General features: G+C 40.6%; 1 protein-coding gene across 1 annotated transcript in view; it reads right to left on the minus strand.

Annotated features, from left to right (window-relative positions):
- The window catches only part of F13A1 (coagulation factor XIII A chain), a 186,044-nt gene that overhangs the window by 105,615 nt on the left and 56,976 nt on the right, over positions 1 to 23,453 (minus strand). Inside the window, exons 5-6 of the mRNA XM_032140410.2 lie at positions 9,260 to 9,378; positions 6,421 to 6,528 (exon numbers count right to left, since the gene is read on the minus strand). Coding sequence (XP_031996301.1) covers positions 6,421 to 6,528; positions 9,260 to 9,378 — 227 coding nt within the window. The remainder of the gene's footprint in view (positions 1 to 6,420; positions 6,529 to 9,259; positions 9,379 to 23,453) is intronic.

Below are 23,453 nucleotides of genomic sequence, written 5' to 3' on the forward strand. Positions count from 1 at the left end.
TATTTATAATTAAGGTTTGTTGCATGAAGAGGTTTGCTCAACGTGAAGCTTCCCATAAGATGACCAAGTAAACAATTGAAAGAAAATGAACAAAACATGGTTTGATAGTAAACCCTCTGTGGAGGTGCTTGGCAAGATATCAAAGTAGTTATGTCATTACTGTCTTTTCCATGCATGGAAAGAAAAAATCTTTCTAAATACTGGGACAAAAAAGAGGGGAGGAAAAGATGGACAAAGGGAAAATAACTTTATTTTCTGTTTATCTGTGGGATCACAGATGCATGAGGATCAGAAGCACTAAAGTCCATTTCATCTCAAAGGTCTACAGTCATTCATCTTGTACGGCATCCTAGAAAAATCCAGGACCTACTCCGAATTGTGGTCAGTTTGATTTACTAGCTGAAGTTCAAGACTTTTTTTTATAATGCTAAAGAGTACATCGAACATCGATTAGTTAAAAAAGTTTAGTCATGAGTTAGTTCCCAAAAGGCATAGTCAGAGCAAAGTATTAATGGGGATTAATGATGGCATTGCGGTTCGATATTAGCAAAAGGCCAGGGTTAAAAATAAATGCATGCATCTCAAGAGAAGCTGGAAAGTCCAGGATGGCAGCAGTACAAACACTGAAATTTAAAAATAAGTAACTATATTGACATTTTTTCTCTCCTCCTACCTTCCTAATTTTCTCATTAATATTACCTTTTTTCTTACTACAACTGAATCAGAATACCATGGAATCAAGTAACTGTAAATGTTGAGATCCTATGGAATAAACTTCAGTTGTGTCAACCTTAGTTTTCTGAATTGCAAAACAAACAAGCCCCCAGAAGAGCAAATAACCCCCTACCACATTTTTCTTCAGTGCTTATGTTGACTAGCTGTTTGTATATAATTTCCACCATGGAGAAAGGGTTTCTTCAAATAATAGCATGGTTAGCTATTACTGTGGGACATCAGACATTCCTCCATCTTTTGATCCAATGTTTAGTCCTGGGAAAACTTTGAGCTATATTTGAGAGATTTGCTTTCCCATACAATCCTATGCTTATTTCCATCAGAGAATTTGCCATGCTGAGCTACAATTTTCTATTTACTAGTCTGTGTTCTCTGTTGGACTGTAAGCTCTGTGAAGGCAGAAACTTAATTTTGTTCACAATTGTAGTCCAGTGTTCAGACTGGTAGATTGCCATAAACATTTGTTGAATAAATGAGTATATACTGAGTGTTTTACCACCATCACCACCACCAGCACCACTATCACCACCATCATCACCATCATAAATCACCACCACATTACCACCATCACCATCACTACCACCACCATCACTCCTACCATCACCACCACCATCACCGTCACCATCTCCACCACCACTACCATCATCATCATCACTATCACCACCATAATCACCCTACCATCACCACCATTATTATCACAATCACTATCACCACCACCATCACCACTACCATGATCACTACCTCCATCACCACCACCACCAAACACCACCACCATTATCCTATCATATTTGGTACCTGATCTTCTTTGGAAGCTCATTCTCCAGGGTCCCAGTGCCTATGGCTATTTAGAATCCTCTGATTTATACCTTTCTTCACTTATTGCCTATTTTCAATAATTCGCCTCATATGGGCTCCATTCCCTTGGGACTCTGTTCTTTTCTAGGAGATAGCGACTCAGTTTGCTATAATAATTGTGTTATTGGCAATAATGTGTTGATAGTGGTCCTCTAAGGTAATATGATCTGAGAGTAAGGACAATATCTGGTTTCAGCTCAGCCACTTATTTGCTGTGTGACTTTGAGTGAGTGACATCACCTCCAAGGGCTTCTGCTTCCTCACCCAGAGGACTCTTGGAGAGTTCTCTCCATTGCACATGCTGGTTCTGCATGTGTTTCAACACAGATCCTCCACTGGTAATGCCTTAACCTACTGGAGCAAATATGGATGGAGCTGGTATATGTAGGTGTTTCACAGTGAATAACGAGCCGTTATCTGCAGTAGCAGCAGCCTTTGCAGAAGCACCTGCATCTCCTTGGGGGAAATTCTCTGCCCATAGTTGCTGCCAGATCCTATCAGTCAGGAGGCAGGAACAGGCATGGACAGGTAACCATGCCGCAGTAACGCCAGGTGGTTGCACAGCCTTCCCTTTTCCCCAGAACCATGCTGCCCTTGTCACAATACGTCATGGCCCACCTTCTTTGATAGTCTGACTTGGGGCTCAGAGTCCATGTCTGGCTTATTCACAGAAACTTGGGGCTAGCAATAGAATGCTTTATTAATGCCATGTGAGTGAAGTAAGTGTTCGGATGGCACAAAGTTAGGCATTCTTCTTAGCTTTCTCTGGCAATTTTCCTGGTGGGAACTGTCACATCAGAAATGCATTGGAAGGAAAGCAGCAATCAAGCAATGCAATTTAAAGGAAGAAGTATAACTTTAGGCAAGTTTCTTCATTTTTTCTAATTGCTTCTCTTTTTTTTTCTTTTCTCTCTTAAATCAGCCTGCAGTATAGCTTGGTAAAATGCACCATTCAGTATTTAAAGGAGCCTACGCAAAAGTTAGCTTATGTAAGGTTATAACATCTCCGGCCTAATCTCTGGACGATGAGAATACAGGATTTTGGACTTGCTTTCTCCTGGGAAACTCTAATAGCCCCAGGCTGTCCAGATTGTCACAACTTTTCCTACTTTTACATCAAAGTGAAATAACAGCAACTCAAAATAAGAACAAGGGAAGTTACTGAATTTATAAAGGAAAAAAATAGAAGAAGGGAGAGCATTATTTTGAAGAGTAAAAGAATATTCTTGCTGCCAATGTGGTTTGAGTACAGAGACAAAATTTCACTTTAAAGACAAAGATGCGAGGCCAGCAGAGGTTACTTATTTACCCTGGGTCAAATAGTAAGTTAATAGCACAACCAGAATCAAGGTCCGATCTCTCGACATGAGCTGAGTCGCTTCCCATATGATGCTGCCTTCACTTTCTTTTCAGTCAAGGACAAAAACCAGCAGGTTTTGAGTGAGTTAGGAAGACGGATTCGCTATGCAGGTGAGAAGAGAGTGTTACTTACATTGCATAGGCAGAGAAACTGAGTCACAGAGGGGTTTAGTGCTGTGGTCCTCACTAAGGGTGATTTTTACCCCCAGTGGACATTTGGTAATACGTGGAATCATTTTGAGTTGTCACAACTGGTAAGGGAACAGTTATGACAACTTGCATCCCCTGGGTAGAAGATAGGGATGTTGTTAAACATTCTACACAGGACAGCCCTCTACAACAAAAAATTACCCAAGGTCACATACAATAAATATAAATATACTGGACAATAAATATTTTTATCTGGGGATTGTGCACTTCAAATCCTTTCTGAGATGGAGTTTCACTCTTGAGTGCAATGGCGTGCTCTCGCCTCACCACAACCTCTGCCTCCCAGGTTTGAGCAACTCTCCCCCCTCAGCCTCCTGAGTAACTGGAATTACAGACATGCACCACCATGCCCGGCTAATTTTTTGTATTTTCAGTAGAGACAGGGTTTCTCCATGTTGGTCAGGCTGGTCTCAAACTCCTGACCTCAGGTGATCTGCCCACCTCGGCCTCCCAAAGTGCTGGGATTACAGGCGTGAGCCACTGTGCCTGGCCCAAATTCAGATTCTTATTATCATTGAAAGTTTGCACAATTTGGATTATCGGTGCTTTTCTCAACACGCACCCACCTGTTTCCCGAAAACTCCTTGCCAACCTTCAGTGCTAGACTTGTCCTTGACCACGGTAAGCAAATTTGTCTTTGGGGCCCCAGTCATGTGCTCTGCATCTTGTCCCCACCCAGCTCCACTCTCTCCAGATACCCAGCAAAGACTGGTCTGCTCATCCTCACTGTTTCCCGGCAGCAAGTGCCCTCAGGAAAGTTCTGCCTTCCTTCACTCTCACCTGGGGGTGAACTGAGGTCTATGCGCTATTTTTCTGGAGAGTCCACATGCCACTTATACCGCTGCTCTGGCATTTGCAGCCTGCGAAAGGGATTTCTAGCCTCTGTGACCAGGCCGGGAGGTGTTTGAGAGGAATTCAGAACAACTCTGCACCAGCCTTTGTTTTACCTGAGGACTGGGCCCAGCCCCTGAGAAAACACACACAGCTCCGTCGCCCGGAGACAGGGTTCTGGCTACGAGTCCACAACTTCAAAACATTTTCTTCTGAGCTCTCTAAGCACGTCTTTTCATACTAATAAAGTCAAATCATTAATTGAGAAATTTAAAGATTTTTTTTTGTCTTTCTTAACTGCATTCGGAAATTTCATGATAGATTTCCAGGATTTGTGAACGGGAGAGTATCTGCCTGAATGACCAAAGAACACTTGATTTTTCTTCTGTGTCATTTTTTAAATTGATTTTTGGAGGCTCAGTATTTTAGCTTTTAAGATTATTAAAACTGAACAGATTTTGGAAAGATTCACAGAGGTATAAAGGAGCTAATAGAAGTGAAAGTGTTTTTGAAAAGCATTGAACATTTTGTATATGTAAACAAGGGTGTGATGGAAATGGAAATATTGCTTGAAACGTCTCAGGTCAGGACCTCTACCCCTTAACACCCAAATTCTCCCCCTCCAAAAATAAAACCAAACCATTTTCCAAATGGATTTTCTCTGTCTAGTTTTAAATCTTTTAATTGGGATATAAATTTTCAAACTTAGAACTTCACAGGCTTCATATGATTAATAAAATCTCAAGGCAATTTGCATTAGGAGTATGTGTGCTTATTCAATAATTAACAGCTTCCGCTTAGCCAGCTGCCACCACAGACACATTAGGTTAACTGCTTCCTGTCTGCTTCTCTTTTGCACTGGCTTCTGTTAGGCAGTGATTTCTGACTTCTAGGTGCGTAAAAGTACACACAGTGTGTGAGTAAGCTTATGCTGATGAGCGTGCCATTTTAGAATGCTTAAGAAGGAATTAATTTAAATTTAACCACTGCTAGCTGTTGCTTCCTTTCTCACTGCAAAATTGTTATGGTAACTTCAAAGAAGAACAAGAGAAATCTCGTGGGCAAAACAGTAAAAATAGTGATCAGATGCAGGTCTAATTTATGTTTGTTATAAATGGTCATGACACTTTTGTAAACATTTCCCAAATTCAACATTCCCCCAAATCTTTGGAATTCATTGTCTTCTCATTATGGAATGTAAATGCACAGAAAACAAAACTGCCTTTACGTGTTGATTTCTACTTTCACTTTTTATGCTCCGCTGTTTCTTAAATTGACATGTAGCTTAGTTATTAATAAAATAAAAGGAACCATTCTTAGAAGCTAACCAGAAATTATATTTCATATCATTCTCGGTCTAATATTTTTATATTAACAGTATTGATTTCATTTAGCTCAAAAGAATATACAACCAAACTCAAACATAACATTCTTTCAAAAAGAGAATTTCTTAGAAAACTTAAGGAAATTGGTAATATAAGTATTTCTTTTTCTCAGTCTTTGATTGTTTGAAATACCTCCCAGCTTAACATTTCTTCAGAAATAATCTACTCTTCAGACAGATTGGATGTAATTCCCTGCACCAAAGTCTGGCTCTCCGTGCTGGGTACGTTGATATAAGCCAGGACTGCATGGGTCCTGGACATCCCATTTAATCCATGTCCCATGCCTGGCCCCACCCTTCCCACTCATGGGAGCTCTATCTCCTTTCTCAGAAAGTTGTTCCACTGCAGGATCTCTGTGTTCTCAAAGTTGTTTTAGGATATCCTGCAGAGAGCAGCATGGAAGGTAGAAAACGTCTAGATTCGAAGACAGCAGACTGGAGTTCTAGCTGTGGCTTCGTCACTGAAAGCTGTCCTTACCCTGTGTCCTAACTTGTAAAAGTGCATGAGTAATGCCTGCCCTACCTACCACACAGGATCCTGCAAAGAATCAACACCCACTTCATAAGTGAGAAAGCCCTACAGTGACACATCCTTGTGACAGGAGTTAGGATGAGACGTAGCCATTCATTTCTTCACTCTTACCATCAGTGTGAAGATGGAGAAAAGCTGTGCCTTGCACATCTGTGCACCTTGATGTTTGGTTGATCAACTGTCTGATTATAGTCATTGACATTTTTGTCATGATCACTCCTCAGTCCCTAGGCAAGGGTTCTTAAGAATAACTGGTCTATAGTATCATTATATCTATCATTGTTTGTCTGAAGCCAAAGAAACATACAGTAATGAGACGATAATTTTGTTTTATAGCACATGGTAAGCTCAGAAAATTCCAGGAGCTATACAACTGGGTGTCAGGAGCTAGAATCCTACAAATGGAAGTTTATTAAGTGTAAGTCATCATTTCAGCAGCTCTTAATGAACTGGCCTATATACTGAGGCAAATGACGGGTGTAACAGATTTTAGGTATCAGTAATTGCTGCTTACCATTGCAGATCCCACACGGCTGACTTTGATGGGATTCCCTCTTCCAGAGAGGTCCATTTGTGCTCTGTCCATCACATACAGGCAAGTGTCCAGGATGCCATCTTCAAACTATTTGGAGAAAGAAAAACAAAGAGAAACTACTTAGTGTTCACTCTGCAAGCAAAATATTCTCTGATGAAAAATAACATGAAACCACAACCTAATGTTTAGAAATGTGTGTTTCCTGTATAGTGATCTCCCATAATCTTTAGTATGAAATATTAAAGTAGAAGGAAAGAGACATCTTCTTTTGTTTTTCATTAAAGTGAGTAAGAATATAAAAGCAAGCCGGAAACATAAACAGAACTACTAGAGAGTTGATATACTCAGGAATCATGAGCTGACTTGAAGTTCTTCAGAAAATGATTCAAGTTAATTTAGAAGGTCTTTTCAACATATTGGCTCCTGTACCCAAGAAGAAGGAATGAATGATTTACCAAAGTCAGGCCAGAGTCTTAGGACCTCGAAAGTAATGTAAGTCCTTGTGCATTTCGAAAATAAAGAGCTCTCAGGTGTATCACAGGAAGGCGCTTCACACTACTCAGTTTGCACCCAAAATAGTAGGAGACCTCATACAGTGACTGTCCCTCTAAGGTTTCCCCTCTTCTGAGACAAGGTGGACCCCAGGATCAAGGAGAGCGTAGAAGGCTGCAGAAAGTAGATTACACTATCAAGGGAGGAGTCTGGTACCAGTTCAGTCTCCTTAGAAAGAACTGCTAGCGGCCGGGCGTGGTGGCTCACTCCTGTAATCCCAGCACTTTGGGAGGCCGAGGCGGGCGGATCACGAGGTCAGGAGATCGAGAACATCCTAGCTAACATGGTGAAACCCCATCTCTACTAAAAATAGAAAAAATTAGCTGGGCGTGGTGGTGGGTGCCTGTAGTCCCAGCTATTCGGGAGGCTGAGGCAGGAGAATGGCGTGAACCTGGGAGGCAGAGCTTGCAGTGAGCCAAGATCGCGCCACTGCACTCCAGCCTGGGTGACAGAGCAAGACTCCATCTCAAAAAAAAAAAAAGAAAGAAAGAAAGAAAGAAAGAACTGCTAGCCACAGGCAATACCAGAATTTTCTTAAGAAGGAATAAAGATCAAATAGCAAGACAGGAAGATTTTACCTATACTGTACCTCACTTTAGTAAGAGATTTTCCTGAATAGAGAAGCCTTGTGTATTATCCACCCAAGTGCTTGTGACGGAAACCACAATCATACTGGCTAATTGCCACACAATTCTTTATTCAGTCCAGTTAGAATACCCACTCTGGGTGTATCCCAAACTGATGGGATGGATGCAGTAATGGGTAAGTGCACTAGTTCTTCAGGTATGGAAATAGCTCAGTATTTTGGTTCTTATTAAGCAGCTTCTCTCAGCTGTATTTGCTGGGCATGATAGCAACTAACTGGAGAGTTCAAGAAATAGTCATAGAACTGATGGATTCCCCACATCACTGTAAACACACTTGGCTGGTTATTCTGGCCAAAGGGCACACACCAATAGCCTCTTTGAGTGACAGAAGATACAGTCAAGTGACTGTGTTCCGGGGTGCCTACCCAAAGGCATGCAGGCGAGGAGTGCCCTGACTGGGCTTGGGACACCTTTCCAGACCTCCTTGCTGCCTGCCCACCTTGATGACTTTTCCCCTTGTTAGCTATCTATAGATTGTCACATTTGGGCCATAAATAGAATCACCAGGCTAAAGGCTAGAAATTGGGGACCAAAGACAAGGGCATCAGGCAGTAGGCAGTATAGTCAAAGGTTGCATGTCACTGAGGAGGGGATGGCTTGAAAGCAGGGCATCAGGCAGGAATCCAAAAACGGGGTGCCAACGTAGCTCGTAGCTTGGCAGGACATCAGAAATGCAGACGGGCAAGCCTGAGCACTGGGCATGTAATTCTCTGGAGTCAGGGAAGCTGTTCACAAAGCCAGGTAGGCAGGATGACACGGGTACTGGAGCAGCGGGTGAGGAACACAGGGAGATCCCATATGGATGTCAAAGCAAGGCATCCGGAGCCAAGAAAGTTCCCTGTGACCACCAGGTTCCGTGAAAACTCCCCGCTGGATGCCCAGCACAATGATGCACAATTCTAGCCATCCCAGCCAAAACTCCTGAGAAATGACATTCACCCCCTCTTGTGTCGCTAATTAAAAATCCTTTTGAAATCACACGACATGCATTCATTTATAGAAAATTGGTAAAATATCGTTCATTTGCTCCATTGTTAAAGATAGCAAACAAATAGTTTGAATGACTGAACATCTTAAAGAAATGCCATTTGCTACTTTATGTCTAGACAATAACTTGAGTTTGCAGCTGATAAAACCTTTCAATGTAAAAGTTCAGCAGGCCTTCCTTTGATGAAATGATAACACTCTTTTCTAATTAGCAGTACCCTACGCTAACACTTAAAAAAAAAAAAAAAGAAGCTATTTCTTTGAATTGGGCACACCCCTTGCAGTATTCTTTGCATCACTTTCAAAATACCTTTCTTTATAAGCCAGGTTGAACTAATGAGATTTCACTGTTCTAAGTGGCCAAAGCATTTCTCAATAGAATGCCACATTATTCATGCAATCTCTCATTTCTGTAACACTGTAATACCCAGAGATATGTGGTTTCAGCTGATGAATTATGCAGTTGTCTTTATGAGTCCCTACTCCTATGCTCTCTGCCTTGGAGTCTCAGATCCTAAAAAGCAGGAAATTGTGCTTGTCTAATATCGATATATGGGACCCTGCAGGGATACATGTGACAAAAAATAGGAAGTAAAAATGTCCTTGACAATAACAAATTTTCAGTGGCTCACCTGACCGTAGCTCCAGCTTCTGGTCTTGATGTCATTGACCTCTCCATAAAAAATTACCCCGATGTCATTCAGGACATACTCTTCTCTTTCTTTCTCATTGTCCAGATACACAGCATCATCTGCATCAGGGTTTAAACATAGTGACCATTACCAAACCAGACTGTTTCCAAACACTTGCAAGTTTATTTTGTTTCTAAACTGCATTTGATCAGCCAAATTTTTAAAACATGCCCTTCGTTTCACTAAGCATAGCTCATTTCCCAGTATTTTTAGTAATGGTGAACATCATCAGCACCAAATTCAGTCTGTAAATGATGACATTTGTTAGCAAAATGCTGACAAACTCTGGCTCTTTAAGTTCCAAGCAGCAGAATTAAATTGATATGTCTCATTAAACATTTTATGATTCTGGTGCATTAGTAGTTTCAGAATTCTATGATGCTGACGTACATCTCTAACACAAATTAAAATGTAATTTCCAACCTTTTAACATTAATAGAAAACTAGATGAATTGAAAATGATTTTTAAAACAAATCTGGGACATATGAGAAGGCAAAAGCCTAATTTGCCATGTCATGTCTGTTTTGTGGCCCATCACTGGCAGGAGGGAAGCAGTAGGTCATCTCCTTTTAATGAAAGATACTTGTGGATGTGCAAGTATGTGTATGTGTCCAACCAGCTTCCCTGGCCAGTGTCTTTCATTGCAAGGACTTTTCTTCCCTGTGGCTAGAATTTCAGGAGGGTCATCCTGCCTGTCTATCATCAGTCTGGTAGTTATTCCCAGGCCTGGTGGGAGAGCAGCAAAGCATCTTTAACACAGACAGGACCCTACAAGTGTAAATCGCACTCAGGAAAATGTGTGTGTTTGGGACAGGCATCTAAATGTTTTTACATGAATTCTACCTCAAGGTAACAAAATAATTGATTATAATAAATTCAAAAGGAATGGTAGAATTAGAATGTCATGATCTTGCAATCCCTAATGAAATAATGAATTGAGGCAGAAATAATTCGTTAAGAAGGGAACTTCATAACGGATAGATGAGACTGATAAAACGTGAAGCAGATACTATTGACAAACCTAAATATATGTATCTTCTGCCAGGATGAATGTCCTAGGAAGCAATGGCATGACTTATGAAGTATTTTTGCCCCTTCCTCCAAAAAAAAAAAATGCCACTTGAAGCTGAATCTGATAGAGTCTCTAGATCTAACTAGCTGCTTAACAGAAAATGCCACAGTGGTTAAAAAAAAAAATCCCACAGTGGTTAGAGAAAAATATTTCATGACACCAGGGGATGGAATCAGCAAAATTCAGAATATGGAAAGTTCTACATAAAAAGTGACTCAGTTTCATCCATAAGTTTGTGGCATGAAGAAACAGATGAAGAGGATTACTCTAGAGGAAAAGATTTAAGTGACATACCAACCGAATTTAATCTACACACTTCAATCCAAATAAACTAACTAAAAAGATAATTTTTATACATTGGGAAAATTAGATTAAAGATGGTTCATTAGATAATACCAAGGATCTCTTGTTGATTTGTATTAGCTGCAATAATTATATACAAACACAGATAAACACATACATACACACATATGTACATATGTATCTATGTATACTGTATATATGTCTATTTTTAAAAAGCTACATGCTAAAATATATACAGGTAAAATAATATGATTACTAGAATTTACTTGAAAATGCTAAGGCAAAGAATAAGGGAAAAAGGGATAGATGAAGCAAATGTGGCAAAATCTTGATAACTATTAACTCTGAGAGACATATAAGTAGATACTCGTTGTGCTACTCTTTCTGCTTTTGAGTTTGTCTGAAAATGTTTATAAGAAAAATTAACTTTGTCAAAAGATATAAAACTCAAATACAAAATGAACACATACAAAACGTTTCCAACTGGATATGAACATTCAGTAACGTAAAGATATAAATTCTACCCAAATTAGTCTATATGACCAATGTGAACCCAACCAAACTTCTACTCAGAAGTTTTGGAACTTCGCCTGCTCATTCAAAAGCTTATCTGGAAAACACAACGTGAAAGAAAACAGCCAGGCAGGGCGTGGTGGCTCATGCCTGTAATCCCAGCACTTTGGGAGGCTGAGGCAGGTGGATCACTTGAGGTCAGAAGTTTGAGACCAGCCTGGCCAATACAATGAAACCCCATCTCTACTAAAAATAAAAATATAAGTCAGCCATGGTGGTGTGTTCCTGTAATCCTAGCTACTCGGGAGGCTGAGTCAGGAGAATCACTTGAGCCCAGGAGGCCGAGATAGCACTACTGCACTCCAGGCTGGGCAACAGAGCTAGACTCCGTCTGAAAAAAAAAAAAAAAAAAAAAAAAGGAGAGAGAGAAAATAGCCAAAAACTAATATGTTGAACAAGAAGAGAAATTGAAGGACTTGCCCAAAGGTAAATTAAACTTTGGACCCCAGTTTATAGTTTCCTGCATCTATGCCCTTTGCCATGTAACTAGTATTTTCCCTCTAAATGTGGAATATCCTCTCTTAACTTAAGGCTTATTTTGGCTAACGGAGTGTTAGCAGAAGCAATGCTAGCAGAAGCAAGTAGGGGTCTAAAATATGACTGCACAGCTGAGCATGTGATCATACAAATCTGCTATCACCCTGAGGAAAATATGACCAGCAAGCCCACTGGTCAAAGAAGGATGAGAGGCACCAGAGCAGAGGGTCTCCGGAGCTCTCAGGGAGAGACGGATCCTCTCCAGCTGTTCCCACCTGAAGCAGAGCTGGCCAGTCAAGCCCCCTCTGGATGAGCCCAACCCCAGCCAAGCCCCAGATCCATGAATAAGTGCTTATTGTTGTATGACACTAAGATTTTCTGGTTCTTTCTCATGTAGCATTAGTGTGATTATAGCTAACTGAAACAAAGCTACACTTAAAACTGACATTAGCACGGTAATGGACAAATATATGGAAGGAGCTAAATGTGTATTCAATCTTAGTAAATAATAAAGATGGCCCTTAAAATCACTAGGTAAAAATAGATCTGATTGATACATGGTGTTTGGACAGCTGGTTATCCATGTAAGAAAAAAAGTGTCAGTAAGATCTCTTTATCCTGCTATATACAAACTGTATCCATGGATTTAAGAGGCACATGTGTGTCTCTCCCTGACAATCTTTATTTCACCTGACATGTTCCAGATATAAGCAGGTAGAGAAACATAACATTCAATAAATATATGAAAAAATGCTCAATTCCACTAATGATCAGAGACATAAAAACCAAATTAACTATGAAATACCAATGAAATACCATAATTCTCCTACCATATTGGCAAATATTAAAACAAATGGTTAACCACCAGTGCCAATGGAGGGTATGAAGAGACGGATACTCTCATCTACTATGGCTGTAGTGTAAAATACTGCAGCCTCTTAAAAGGGTAATTAGGCAATATCTATGCAAATTTAAAACGTGAATTCACTTTGCCCAATGCTATTTCTAGATGTCTATTCTACAGTAACATTTGTACAAAATGTATGTGCAACCTTCAAAATGGCATAACATGCTATAGCGAAAATGGGAAACAATCCAAATAGTTGTAAACAAAAGACCAAAACAATATGATATGACCATACCAAGCAGCCATTAAAAAGAAGATGCATGTACAGATATAGAAAACGCACCAAGATATACTGAGTGAGAAAATGAGGTACAGAGCAACAGGTTGACACAATCTCATTTGTGGTTTAAAAAAACCTAAGTTCTCTGGGTATATATATGCAATCAATATATAAAATGATAGCAAAGTATCTGTAATGATAATACACAGTTAAAGTTGGTTTTCTCTGGGGATTCTCTAGGATTGGAAGATTGGTGAAAAGGAAAGTTTGCTTTTAGCCATATATATGTACATGTGTGTTTATTTGAAAAGAACAATATATTCAATTAATTGCCAATCAAAAATGAAAAGCACTGAAAATACTTTAAATGGATGACATTACAACAAAATGTTAATTGTTGGTGTCTCTGATTTGTAGATCTTCGAGCTCTTTTTATGCTTTTATTATTTTTTATTTCTCTAATGAGACTTTTTCCATCAGAAAAAGTTATTTTTTAAGATGTGTTTCCACTTAAGTGAAGCTACCCATTTAACAAGAGATTAACAAGTCCAACTTTTATGCATTCGTTTTTCTTTAAGAGCAATATAGGGTTGTGCTTTTTTATTATCAATGTCCTTAAACACAACATTTTTCTCCTTCTTAAAGTCTCCCTGAACCCTCTCCTTTCCAGCACAGACTGAATTAAACCTTGTTCCCTTAGTGCCCCATGGAGGCTGGGGTAACATTTATCTCACTGTATGGACATTGCCGTTTAATGATTATATTTATTGAATAAGTATGTGTTTAAGTATTTACTTCTTAATTTTTTTTTTAAGTAGTAACATGTAAATAAGCATTGTTATACTGCTTATTTATAGCCAGGAACTTTCTAAGTGCTTTATAACAAGACACATGAACTCATCCACACTCATAACATCCTTGTGAGGAAAGTAGCCCCCTTTCACTGATAAGGAAACTGAGGCAGAGAGAAACATAACTTTTCCAAGGTCATGCAGCTAGTGAGTTGTGAAACTAGGATTTGAATAAGCTGCCTTCTAAGTAGTTCCTGGCTCTTGGGTCCAAAGGATCAGATAACTGTGTCCCCAGCCCCCAACACTGTGCCTTGGAACACGGTAGGACATCAATCAATGTCTACTGAAAGAATGAGAGATGGGGAAGATGTCTGGAGCTTAGAGGGTAAGGAAGAAGTCCAAGAAAATGAAGGATTTACCTTTGGGCTTTGCGTTAGTATTGATGGGAAGTGATAAATTTAAGTGGCAAAGCATGATAGAGAGGAGTTCTGGAGCTCCAGACTAAGCCACCCTTTCCCTTCCAACTCTTGAATTAAATCTCACCTCAAACAGGCAGACATTATCATGAATCCACAATATGGCAAGGAAGTCAAATGGGAAGGCTCGATTTTAATTTTAAATTTATTTATGATTTTAAAAAGAAGATTGAGGGTGGAAAGCAGTGCCTTATTTCCCCTGTTTTTATTCAGATCTGTCACTTTAAAATATAGTTGTCCAAAGCAAGGTTAAAAAAAAAATTGTATCACGATGGAAATGCCAAAAAAACTCCCTATGTTTGGAAGGCTAACAAAAATAGAAAAATGTAATCATTTTCCCCTGGAGATTTTTGCTGTTGGCTTTTTGATAGTGTTTTTGTTTGTTTTTAAATTTTTGGTTAGCTTCAGAGGGGTGGGGTTTCACTAAGTTTCAGGGGAAGCTAGTTCTTCACTTAGTAAAATGGAAGACTCGACTAATAGGAAAAACAAACTAACAAGCAACTCACTATTCTAGAAACCCAACAATTTGGCCTGGTAGAAGGTAGATGTGTGTGAGGCTTGTGTGGAATGTGGGAGCTGGAAACGATACTTAACTGAGGACTGAGGGGAGAAATAAGGTCTAGACAGCTCCCAGAGTAGGAGCGGCTGCACCTTGGACCAACTGACAACTCTTTGATAGTAGGTGACTTCTGGCAGACAACCACCATTACAATAAAACTCCGAGAAAAACAGATTACACATGGCACCATTGGTGAGTGTGACACAGCACCTCCATCCACTGCCCAGAGCAGCTCTGTCACCAGAACAGACCTTCAAAATGCCTCGTAAATAACCAGTCTTGCAGGCTGACTAACAATTTACAAGAGGCATGTAGTGAAGAATAATGACCTCATTTATTTTACTGTTCCTCTGGTGGGAATAGAAGGGTAGTTAAAAAAGAAAAGAGTGGGCCGAGAAAATTTGGGGTGGATTTCAGTCACCCTCTGACATTCCCACTGTCCTCCCCACCCCACCCGGAGAAGGTAAGGATTTATAACAAACATGTAAAAACAAATGCTGAGCCTATTGATTTTAGTATCTGTATAAGCTCTTTGCGAGAAGGAGGATCATTCATCATTGCATGGGCTGATACATTCCTTCTGCTTATTTACATGCTATTTCAAAGTCAGAGCAAGTTCCATTTTCTTGGTCATTAGGCTCAAGTCTAGCAAAGGGAGCCCAGGAATTAAACACAACTGTGGTGCCAGAACAGCTATCCTACATGGTCTCTTTCAACAGTTTAAACCAGAGTTTGGTGTTGTTTCTAATCCTTTAGAAGGAATAATGGTTTGGCCCTTCAAAAAGGCAAAATGAGTCACCATTTAGGGAAGGAAGGAATTTAGATCGAGGGGATTAGGAATCACTTACACTTGCTTCCCCCTTTATATAAAAGCTGAGCACCACTAAAAAGAGGAAAGATTCATGCTGGGGGTGCGTAATCACTCTTAGAGGGAGTGGCTTGATCTGAAGAGCAAATGTGACTCCGGACAGGTGTCACCATGATATGTTTTTCCATCATAAAGTACATCAAAAGGGGTGGCAGATTCTAACAGGCTGTGTGTGCTGCGGCGTACCAGGAGTAACTTCCTGTCAGTGGGAATTGTGAGCGTATTCAGGAATGGCATTTCTAGAGTCTGAGCTTTTTATTCTGGAAGGATCCAAACCCACTGCCGTCCTAAGATGGTTTCATATAGCCACCCCAGAGACCTTGCTTGCCTACCTAGTAACACTGGAATGGAATCAATCTATGAAGCACAAGCAAGTGGTTCCTCAACAGTCAGTTGAGTTTGCTTCTTTCCTTTTAGCCCCTTCAGTATAAAGTGGAGTAGTTCGCCAGGACTGGTATCCTCGAAGTAACAATGACTAACACCCCTTCTCTTAGAGACTGTTGAGCCTAGACCAGAATTTGCACCCTCAGGCTACTGCCATTCATCAGTCAATTCACAGATATTGATAGTATATCTCTTGCCATGCTCATGACAGCACAATCACCCGTGTGTGCATAGTACAACATAGTTTACATTCCTTACAAACATGTTGCATTACAGCTCACACCAGCTTGAGAAGTTTATTGGATTTGTGCTAATTTGCCTGTTTTGCTGGTTAAGGGCTTTTTAGTGTACTGAGATATCTTCAGAAGATAGACTATTATTCATGAAGCAATTCTACAAAGAAAATGTCAGAGCTTCTTTACTTAGCACATATCCTCTAAGGGAGACTGTGCCCTTGTTGGTATGCTTTAATTTTTTTTCCCAGAGAAAGCTTTCATTTGATCTTGTAAATATCAACCGGAATTAATTAATTAATTAATTAATTAATTTATTTATTTATTTATTATGGCAGAACTTTCCACGTTGATTAGGTCATCACAGAATCTTCTCGGCTGGCCATCTACTGTTTTTTTTTTTTTTTTCTTTTGCTACACAATGCCAGATACTGATGGCTTTTGTTTTAAAAATATAAGTGCTTACCTTGACTGAGTCAGGATGCTCCAGGGTTAGCCCCGGTTTGTTTCTTAATTTTCTATAGGACTTTGAGAAATGCACGTAACATCACAGAACCTGCTTTCTCTCTTGAAATCTGAGTCTAATAATCATCTCCTTGCCTCTCAGAATGGTGATTATCAGTTCAGTTCAGCAAACATTTACTGAACGTTGACTCAATTCCAGGCACCACGAAAGGCTGAATGAGAGAAGGATTATGCCTTCCAAACACACAGTCTAGGGAGATACTGACTAGGAGCACACTTTGAAGCGTATAAGAGACTCTATAAGGAAGGAATTGTAAACCACATGAATTGGTGGATGAATGTGTCTCTGCATTAGACACTTCCAACCATGCTCTTTCTAGAAACACCTTGTAAAGACCTTTGCACCTCAATCCTGGGGTCACCTACATGCCACTGAAAAGAAGGTTTACTGTGAGCTCTCTGGGATCCTTTCTGATTACGGGGCCACACTAAATGATCCTCGCTTGGCATAAAAAGCATAACAAGTCTCTAATGACTCAGACACTAGGAAGAATGATACATACATTTTATTTAAGAGGGGTATTGAGCAAATAAAGGTTAAAATTTTTGCATAAGTTTTATTAAAACTTCATAAAAATTCAATTAACCAACTATTTGATTACTATCCTATGCAAATACTGTTCTGGGTGCTAGGCAGGGTACAAAGCTAAGCTACTGGCCAGTCTCTCCTCATTCCCAAATAGGTTGGAGTCCCCAGTTTTGTGTTCTTGTTGTGCACTGACTTATTTTAGCCTTTTTACAATTGTAATCACTTTTTTATTAGAAGCTCATTTGTAAAACCCTTGCTAGAAGCTATACGAAGATTGTGTCTGCCTTTTTCACTGCCACAGTCCCAGTAACTAACTCAGTATTGACTTTGAATTTTTATGAATGAATACATCATACTGTTGTACTGTGCACAGGTCATTGTATTGTTATGGGCATGGGATGAGACATACTATCAATATTTGTGGATTGATGGATGAATGGCTCTAGCCTGAGAGTGTAAATTCAGGTCTGGGCTCAACAGTCTCCAAGAGAAGGGATGTTGGTCATTGTTACTCTGAGGACAACAGTCTTGGTGACTTACTCCATTCTGTACGAAAGGGGCTAAAAAGACCGTATATAAATACAAAGCAAATAGCTTAAGGATGAATTTAATAATAAAATACAAGTGGGTCATATTTATTTATTTGCTGTTAAAAGCATCCAAGATATTGGGAACATATTGATTTCTTCATATTAAATTAAATTGATTTATTTGTTTAAAGAAAAATGAAAAAACACATTGAATAAAAACGAAATATTGGATACTAATTTGGTGTCAGATGCTAAGAGAGAGAGAAATCCACACACACACATCACCCACAGACACACTCCTCCCAGCACACCAGATATGTTTTTGACTTTTCTCAAGACGGTAAGTTCTGAGATTACATTTATAAGTTATCTGTAATGATAGGGTGCAGCAAAACTAAAAAGTATTTACTTGGGATTATTAAATCAACACAGCAAACATTTATTAAACCTCAAGTGTGCCAGAGGCTATGGATATGAGGTTGAATGAGGTGAGGGAAAAGCAGTGATGGAGAACGGAATGGGAGAACAACTTATCAAGAGGAGAAAAATCCCTTAAAGGTAACTGATGCCCAATCAAAAATACTGCTCAGTGCTTCTCCAGAGTACTAGGCACAGATATCAGAAATCTAAATCTTTCAGAACCCACTATCTGGCACTAGTGCTAGATTACCAAACTGGAACATTCTATATTTGAATAGTGAAATACATTCAATAATTCTGAGTTCCTGAGTAGTTAAAAAAACATGATGAATTCGTAATAACTGCCCATCTCACTCCTGCTGCCTTTGTGGGTTGAGTTTTCTTTAACACCCAGGAGAAGGGTTTCCTCCCAGAATGGACCCGAAGCCCGGTTAGCACCACTAAACTAAAATCTAAGCAATTATTCTCCCTGCATGCACCCCTGCCTTCACTGGTGTGGCATTGCTATTGATCCCCATTAATGATTTAGTGATTAAGGAGGATAAATTGCCTATGAATGCAAAGCAGGCTGAGGGGCCCTCAGGAGCACAGCTGAGCATTCTCCTATCAATAAGTGCTGTGCGTGCTGCTGTAATTTTCAGCCCAGCGTTCTGTGCCACCTCGGACCACAATCTTGTTCACCTGGCTCTCTTTCGACAATTTCTGGAAACAGTTTTCCTTCTCATCTTCTGCTATCTTTTTCACTTGGGCGACAGTCTCACCCATCTCTTTTGACCTACTTTCCAGTTACCAGGCCATAGCGCTGAGTCCTTTGTTATGCATTAACACACACAAGCATAAAAGTGCAGGGGACTGCTGGGCTACAGTGTATGTGCTTGTGTGTGTGGCGGGGGGAGGTTCACCATATCGTCCCCTTTTTGGATTATGCTTTGCATGCTAGGCTGGTAAAACCACACAATAAGTGGGGAGATGACCTCTCTCTCTCACTTCATTTAAAAAAAAGGTGTTCAGTGCCCAAAAGCATGGTTGTTGGAAGAGATCAAGCAACAAGATAATAAAGCTCACTGGACCACTCTGCATTAAGGAAGGAGAATTTGCTCCTGGGACAGAATGGGAGAAAAGTTCAGAGAATAAAGGAGAACAGTAGGAGAGAGAGAGAAGGGGTGGTAAGGAGGAGAAAGACTGGAATTAGGTTCAGGGTAGAGCCAGTGAAATTTTAAGAAGAGTAAATTATTATAATCTCTTGAGGTTTTTCGTTTGTTTGTTTTGTTTTTGTTTTTTGAGATGGAGTCTCACTCTGTGGCCCAGGCTAGAGTGCAGTGGTGAGATCTCAGCTCACTGCAACCTCCACCTCCCAGGTTCAAGTAGTTCTCCTGCCTCAGCCTCCTGAGTAGCTGAGATTACAGACACACACCACCATGCCCAGCTAATTTTTGTATTTTTAGTAGAGACGGGGTTTCACCATGTTGGTCAGGCTGGTCTCGAACTCCTGACCTCATGATCTGTCTGCCTTGGTCTCCCAAAGTGCTGGGATTACAGGCGTGAGCCACTGCGCCCGGCCCTGCCTCCTGAGTTTTAAAATTATTGCTTATTGTTTTTCTTTCTTCTTAGAGACAAGCTGGCGGGGCTGCCTCGAACTCCTGGGCCCAAGCAATCCTCCTGCCTCAGCTTCCCGAGTAGCTGGGACTGCAGGCTGCTCTGGGGGCCATGCCCAGCTTTATTGTTTTGTGATTATTATGAAACCAGTGGTCCTCTAAGTGTTGACTCCGACCAGCAGCAACAGCATCCCCCAGGAACTGGTTAGAAATGCAAATTCTCAGGCCAGACCTCAGACCTACTCAACCTGAGGGTGCTGCACAGCAGTGTCTGAACAAGCCCTCCAGGTGATTCTGATGTGCACTAAGCGTGGTGACCACAGAGTGCGTCCTTCCTGCTCTCACCCTCCACCCCAAACTGCAATTAAGGTCTGGGCATTCACAGATGTTGTGTGTGACTGCTTTTGTTGTTGTTGCCAACATTGAAATTGAAGGTGAAGGTCAAGTTTCTCACTTGCAGCAGCACAAGGGTGAGTAGGATTCCTAGAGGCAGAGACAGCCATGAAGTCAGAAATCCCTAAAGAATTTGCAGAGATGTTTGGGCCTCCATAGGCCAAGTAATGAAGAGGATTGTGCTAGTTTGCCTTGTGTTCTGGAAGCAGGGAGCACCCTCCCGGCATGTGCCTGTAATAAGTTCACCTTCCACCTTCCAGATGATTAGCTCACATCTCCCCTATCAAGCCTCTCATGCCCTTCCTTGCTGCTGCTTCTCAACACATGACTTTGCTTTACACTTCACTGACAAAAAAAAAAAGAGTCACAAAATGGTAATAACCTCATTCTCCTTCCATTAAACTGGAAAATCTGCACCCCTCTTCTTGTACTCTACTCCTGTCTCTGGAGAGAGTAGATAGCCCCAGCCATCACAGGCCCTTCACCTGTTCCCTGGATTCCAAACACTCAAGGATTTCACTCCTAAAACTTCTCAACCTTGGCTCCAAGAATCACCTGCAGAACTTTTAAAAACCCCAAAGCCCAGGCTGCAGTCCAGAGCAATTACATCAGGATGCCTGCATGGGGAACTGAAGCATCCATAGTTTCAAAGCTTCCCAGATGATTGCAACGTGCAGCCAAGGCTGTGAACCACTGTCCTCTCTCTGGACTGCAAACTCTCTTTCCTGGTTCCCTCCATCACCATAAAATAACACCCACTCTCTCTTGTCTTTAAAAAATTCTCCTTTGACCTTTACTTCAACATCTAGGTGCTACAGAAAGTCTTGAGAAAGGTGCCATCTCCCGCCATCTCTACTTTCTCACCTCCTGTTTACAACGCAGCCCATGACCATCTCCCTGGCTTCTGTCTCCATCACTTTAGTGAAACCGTCCTTTTCAAGATCATCGAAAACATCCATATTTCCACACTATGTGGCCACTTTCCTCCCCTATCCTATTTAACTAATCATAGCATTCAACAGAGTTAACTGCTGTCTTGAATCTAGCAATGTGTCTGGCTCTGGGCTCTTTTGATCTCCTTTTGCTCCACTGACTGCTCCTGCTCAGCCTCCTTTGTTGACTTCTCCTTTGTCTCAACTCTTACTTGTTAATGACCCTGAACCATTTGTGTCTGTTATTGCTCCTAACTGTGCCCATGTTTACATGTCTAGCTCAGCCATCTCCTCTGAGTTCTAGATTCACTTTATTCAAGTGCTTACTTGACGTTTTCATCTGGATGTCTCATAGACATCACCAAATTAACATTTCTGAATGTAACTCTTAGCTTCACCCCTAGTGCTTCCCCTCCACTTCCCACAGTTTTCCCAGCTCTGAAAATGGCATCGCCATCAACCCAATTGGTCTAACAAGAAATCTAGAGTTATTCTTGAATCCTCCCATTTCTTCTACTTCTCATCTTCAATCCTTGGGCAACTTTTGTTCTAAATACAAAATAGATCTCCAATCTAACCCCTTCTCATCTCCACTGGTACCACCATAGTTTAGTTTATCATCATCTTTGTCCTAGACCACAGCTTCCAAATTGGTCTCTGGTTTTTGTCCCACCTTCCTCCAATCCTTCCCATGCACTGAAAACCTAGGGGAGGTCCCTGTACAGCCTCTAGGACAAGAACGCCTCCAGACCTAAGCGACTCTTTCAGAACAGAGGTATCTGGAAGCTGCTCACCATGGATACAACTGAAGACCAAGGCAGCAATTAGAAGGTTATTAGATTGTCCACCTCCTGAGTAGTTATCCTGAAAGTTAATATGTCAAGCAACATAACTAACCCTTTTCCCCTCAAGAAGAGTGTTCACGTAAGTTGAAATGAATGCAGACACATATCCCATTTACACACATGATATAATCCAGAAACGTTGCAAACAAACCAAAGTCTGGGTAAATTATAGCATTCCTGAAATTTCCTAGAGTTCTGAACAGTTATATGTAGCCTATGATTTTCTTTTTGTAATAAAAAGAAAGTCAATAACAAACTCTTGATTGATAAGTATGCATTTTTAAATACAATTTTCTTAGAATAGGTTGCTTCCTGTATACTCTTCCATCTCATTCTCTTTTGCTGACTTCTTCTCTACTGGACTCCTAAATGATGGTGTTCCTGAAGGCTAGATACTATATCTTATTTCCTTCTTTATCTATATTTTCTCCCTAGGTACAGATAACTCCCAAATATACGTCTCTGATTTTCTTCTCCAGATTCACGTACCTACTTGTCATTTCCGCTTGTCCATCTATGGTTATCTCCAACTTAATATATTCAAAATCTTAATTTATATATCTGTAACTCTGATCCTCTCCGTATTTTTCATCTGTATAAATATCACCCCATCAACCAGTTGCAAAATGCCTCACATCTGGTTTTAAGATTACTATCAAGAGTTCATTTTTTGAACTGCACATGGCCCAGTTAACATTTCCTGTTACCATTTACCTTGAATATCTGTCTCATAGATAGGAGTGTTGGGTACAATATGATGAGGATGGATGTATAGGGAGTGTAGGAATAGCCTGGCGCCTTTTGCCAACACTAGTGGAACAGGTAATTCCCAAGCTATGCTGGGCATGGTGGTTCATGACTGTAATCCCGACACTTTGGGAGGCTCGGGCAGGAGCACTGCTTGAGCCCAAAAGTTCGAGACCAGCCTTGACAACATAGTGAGACCACGTCTCTACAAAAAGTAAATAAATATAAATATAAAACAAAGAAAAGATCAGTAGGACCAAGGTGTACGTTCTAGACGAGTAGCAAATATTGTCCACTTACCTATATCTAGGGCAGATTAACCCTGATTCAAATGTGACTTTCACATACAAGGATCATTCAAAATCAGCAATAATATGGGCTCATTTTGGATGATGTTAGAGAGCAGCGCATATGGGGTAGGGTGCCATGGGAAGTCTCCTGCGCCATGTGAGCTTTTATATCTTTCCCTGCCTTATTTCCTAGGACCTAGAAGTGGTCTCTCCAGCATCGATGCTGCTGCAACATCTGCATCTGCCTCTGGAACTTAAAACAGCTTCATACAAAGTATGGGAGCAGGGGAGAGGCACGAAAGGGCAGAGGTGAAGATGAGGAGAAAATGCTGTGTGTGACTGAGGCACAAAACAGAATTGATAGAGAAATCATTGAACTTGACTGAGTTTTATTTGAATATAACTAGATTAAGCTTCTGCCGCAGACAGAAAGGAAGACCGAAAATAGCACTAGAGATCAAGTT

This window comes from Hylobates moloch, unplaced genomic scaffold (genome assembly GCF_009828535.3).
Source record: "Hylobates moloch isolate HMO894 unplaced genomic scaffold, HMol_V3 SCAFFOLD_20, whole genome shotgun sequence".
NCBI classification, from domain to species: Eukaryota; Metazoa; Chordata; class Mammalia; order Primates; family Hylobatidae; genus Hylobates; species Hylobates moloch.